A 3,086-nucleotide genomic window follows, 5' to 3' on the forward strand; every position below is an offset into this window, starting at 1 on the left:
GAATGCTTGTGTACTGAATTGATAGCCAAGTGCTGCAGTTTGGATACGATGTGGTGTTTATGAGGAGGATGAACTCTTTTGACTTGACCTTGATGGTTCGTTTGTCCAGTGAGCAACGGAGTAACTGCATTAAGGCCACAGGTGGAAAATCCATTTGAACTTAAATATATCCTTTTGTCCGTAATGGTCACTGTGTTCATGCATTTGCATTTCCTTGATATTTAATCTGTTGTTTGCATTTGTCCTATCCTTGCTAGGAGGTGCAGACTCCACTCTTACAGTGTAACACATTTGGGAGTGAAATACAACAGTCACACATCTTACAGTTTTAGTTCCATTCATACATGGCTTCTTGCATCATGGGGTTATATATTGCACCACATATAATACCCATCAGTGGGTTTTAACTATGGATTTAAAGCTTTTAAGGCAAACTCTACCGACCCGCAAGTTTCCCTCTGGGAAGGAAAGCCATCAGTGATCACTATCAGCTCTGTCATCATAGCCTAGCAGTATTTGATTGCACAAGCCACAACAATCACAATCCAGCACTAGAGGAGCTCAAGACCTTTTATGCTAAAGGCTTGTATGGCAGCTAGATTTTTCATCTTTTATTCAAGTTAGTCGTTGGGCAGAATTGTGATTTTTTTTTTGTCTGTCACCTGGAATTCTACATTCATGAGTAGCTACACATTACTGATTAGTAACCATATTATTATAGTTGATTTTGCAATGCTTAACAAGGTCTTCATCTGCTTTAACAGCTACATTTTCAGTGGCCATTAGGGCTGTGCATTCTAGATATGATGCATGACCACACAGGACAAGCAGTTAAAGTGGTCAGTGAGCATTTGTGCCTTCAAGCACTGGTCATACAAAATAAGCATGCTGAAGTTGTCAGCTTTGACAGGTGTGCTTTTTTGTTTTACCTGGAAATAATTTAAGGGAGGTAAATGTAATCCCACTCCCAGTTCATTCCAGTAATGCTGCATATCATGTGCATCTTTTCAGAAGGCCTGTGTTAACTGAAAGGCTGTCAGTTTTCATTGCTTCAGCTATAATGCCATTTATTCTAACGTTACAATCTGTGCATTGCTTGAAGTTTGGATTGTGATATCCATAAATAAGCTTTATATTCAGACAACTACCACTTATCATCAACACTCAATTACTTCTAAAGCCTTTTTCTGTCTGCATCTTTGCTGTGTCTCATGTTTCCTGTTGCATCTCTGTTATTAAGCTAGTAAGATTTTGTTCCGCTTAGAGCTGTAGTTGTGATTAGGTCATCAAAATCCAACTTTATTTCTTTCTTGTATTCATTATATCAGCTCTAAATGCTGCAATTTATGTTTTTTTTCTGAACCAAGAGCCAAAGAGATGCTACATGATGCCCCAGGCTGCACAGCTCTCAGGATCTGAACATTTTATCTTCTTTTTGATGTTGCATCTCTGCTGTCGTGTGTCTGGCAACAAAACTTGGTTCAGGTCAACTATACTTATCTACCAGCTCCAGAATCTATCAGACAATATGCATGCGTTAATAGATTATATAACTGAACAGGTTCCTGAGCTGCCAGAATGTATTAATTCCTTCTTTCAGTCCACATTTAAAGTTTCTAAAAAAAAAAAAAAAACCTTTTGGATGCAAATTCAATCAAGAAGAGATTGATCAGTTTTAGCTGAATATTTAGCATTAGGAGTGAAGAGTAGGGAGAATTTGGTGGGAGAAATGTTTCACGGTGCCACTAAAATTGCGGTTCTGGAGTGAAGCTTAATGCGATTGTACCAGGTCCAAATGAGCTGTTCCCAACATGAAGCGCATCAGTTTCAGCAGCCCTTCGCTTTAGTTCTTAATCTCTTTCACTTTACCCAAGCCATCATTTGCATACAAAAGACCAGCAAGAACCTATTATCTTAGAAAACACGTACATTTTCTCAGCCTTCTTCTTTATTCTTTACATTCAGGATTATAATTGCACTTGAGTTTTGTATCTCCGTAGAATAATTCTCCTCATTATTTTAAACTAATAATACTTTTATTGTCAAGGTTTTCTTTTTTTGTTTGCTCAGTCTGCTTTTGGTCAAACAGAGTTCCGAGATGTCCTTGAGATTTGTTGCGGTGCTGTCATTTCCAGGAGATTCCGTCTCTGGTCTCCGGACCTCGGTCCTGTTGCTCCCCCTCTGCCCTCACAGCCTGTATCGATCTCCGACAGCAGATGATCATCGGATCGGTCTCTGTGCATCTCCTGCATGCTTTCCTCGTACGTGGGCAAATATTTCACCTCATCGTAGGTCGGTAGTTTAGGAGAAGTGAAGTCTTCGAGGCTGTATTCTGGGTACCGGTCCAGTAAGGTATCCTGGGACGCGGATGTGTGCCCGTGAAAGAGCGAAGGCTCCTCAGAGTGGTCGCGGTTCTGGTGCCGGCGGGGCCGAGGGCAGATGATCCGCTGAATGAAGTATCCCATGGCAAAGAGCAGCAACAGGATCAGGATGCCCGACAGCTTCCGCATAAACCAGCCCAGATTGTCGACGATTACCTGGATGGAGAGCTTGCAGCAGTGCACCGCGGAGCTGGCGCTGCCGTTCCCGGCGGGGGTGGACGCGCAGCACTGCTTGTCGTAGGTGCACTTCTCGCAGTTTTGGAGGGCTTGACAAGCAGAAATCAAGCATGCAGATAAGAGGGTGCCAGTTGTCCTGCCACCGCCCAGTAGACGGGGCTTCATGTCTGGATCGCCCAGGATGGAAACCAGCCTAAATGCGCACGTTGCTTCTGCTGCGCGTGCAGTCTTGTAAGTCAGCTCAGGTGTTGCAGGGTTGCGTTGCTTTCCAACTGAGCCCTAATCATGTGCTGTCACAGGCTCTGCAGCAAGGAGCGGGACAGCAGGTGCCCCCCCACCCCTGTTAAGGACGACCTGCCTGCTGTGTTGTGGGCGATGGGAGTGGAGCTGCATCAGTGTCTGCAGGGAGCAGTGATGACAATCATGAATAATCTTACATCATTATGGTATGGGTTCCCCACTTGTCCTCATAGCAGTAAGACCTCCACACACACAACCCCCACAATTTCACATTATTTAGTCTTACAA

At 43.6% G+C, this 3,086-nt stretch overlaps 1 protein-coding gene across 1 annotated transcript; it reads right to left on the bottom strand.

Annotated features, from left to right (window-relative positions):
* Window positions 1-2,081: 2,081 nt before the first annotated feature.
* On the bottom strand, window positions 2,082-2,729 carry c15h3orf80 (chromosome 15 C3orf80 homolog; the record flags this gene model as incomplete). Its single annotated transcript, XM_079247037.1, has 1 exon — window positions 2,082-2,729. The coding sequence occupies exon 1, from the start codon at window positions 2,721-2,723 to the stop codon at window positions 2,082-2,084; it is 642 nt and encodes a 213-aa protein (XP_079103163.1). The 5' UTR covers window positions 2,724-2,729.
* Between the last annotated feature and the right edge of the window lie 357 nt (window positions 2,730-3,086).

The sequence above is a fragment of the Telmatherina bonti genome (genome assembly GCF_933228915.1).
Source record: "Telmatherina bonti genome assembly, chromosome: 9".
NCBI lineage: Eukaryota > Metazoa > Chordata > Actinopteri > Atheriniformes > Telmatherinidae > Telmatherina > Telmatherina bonti.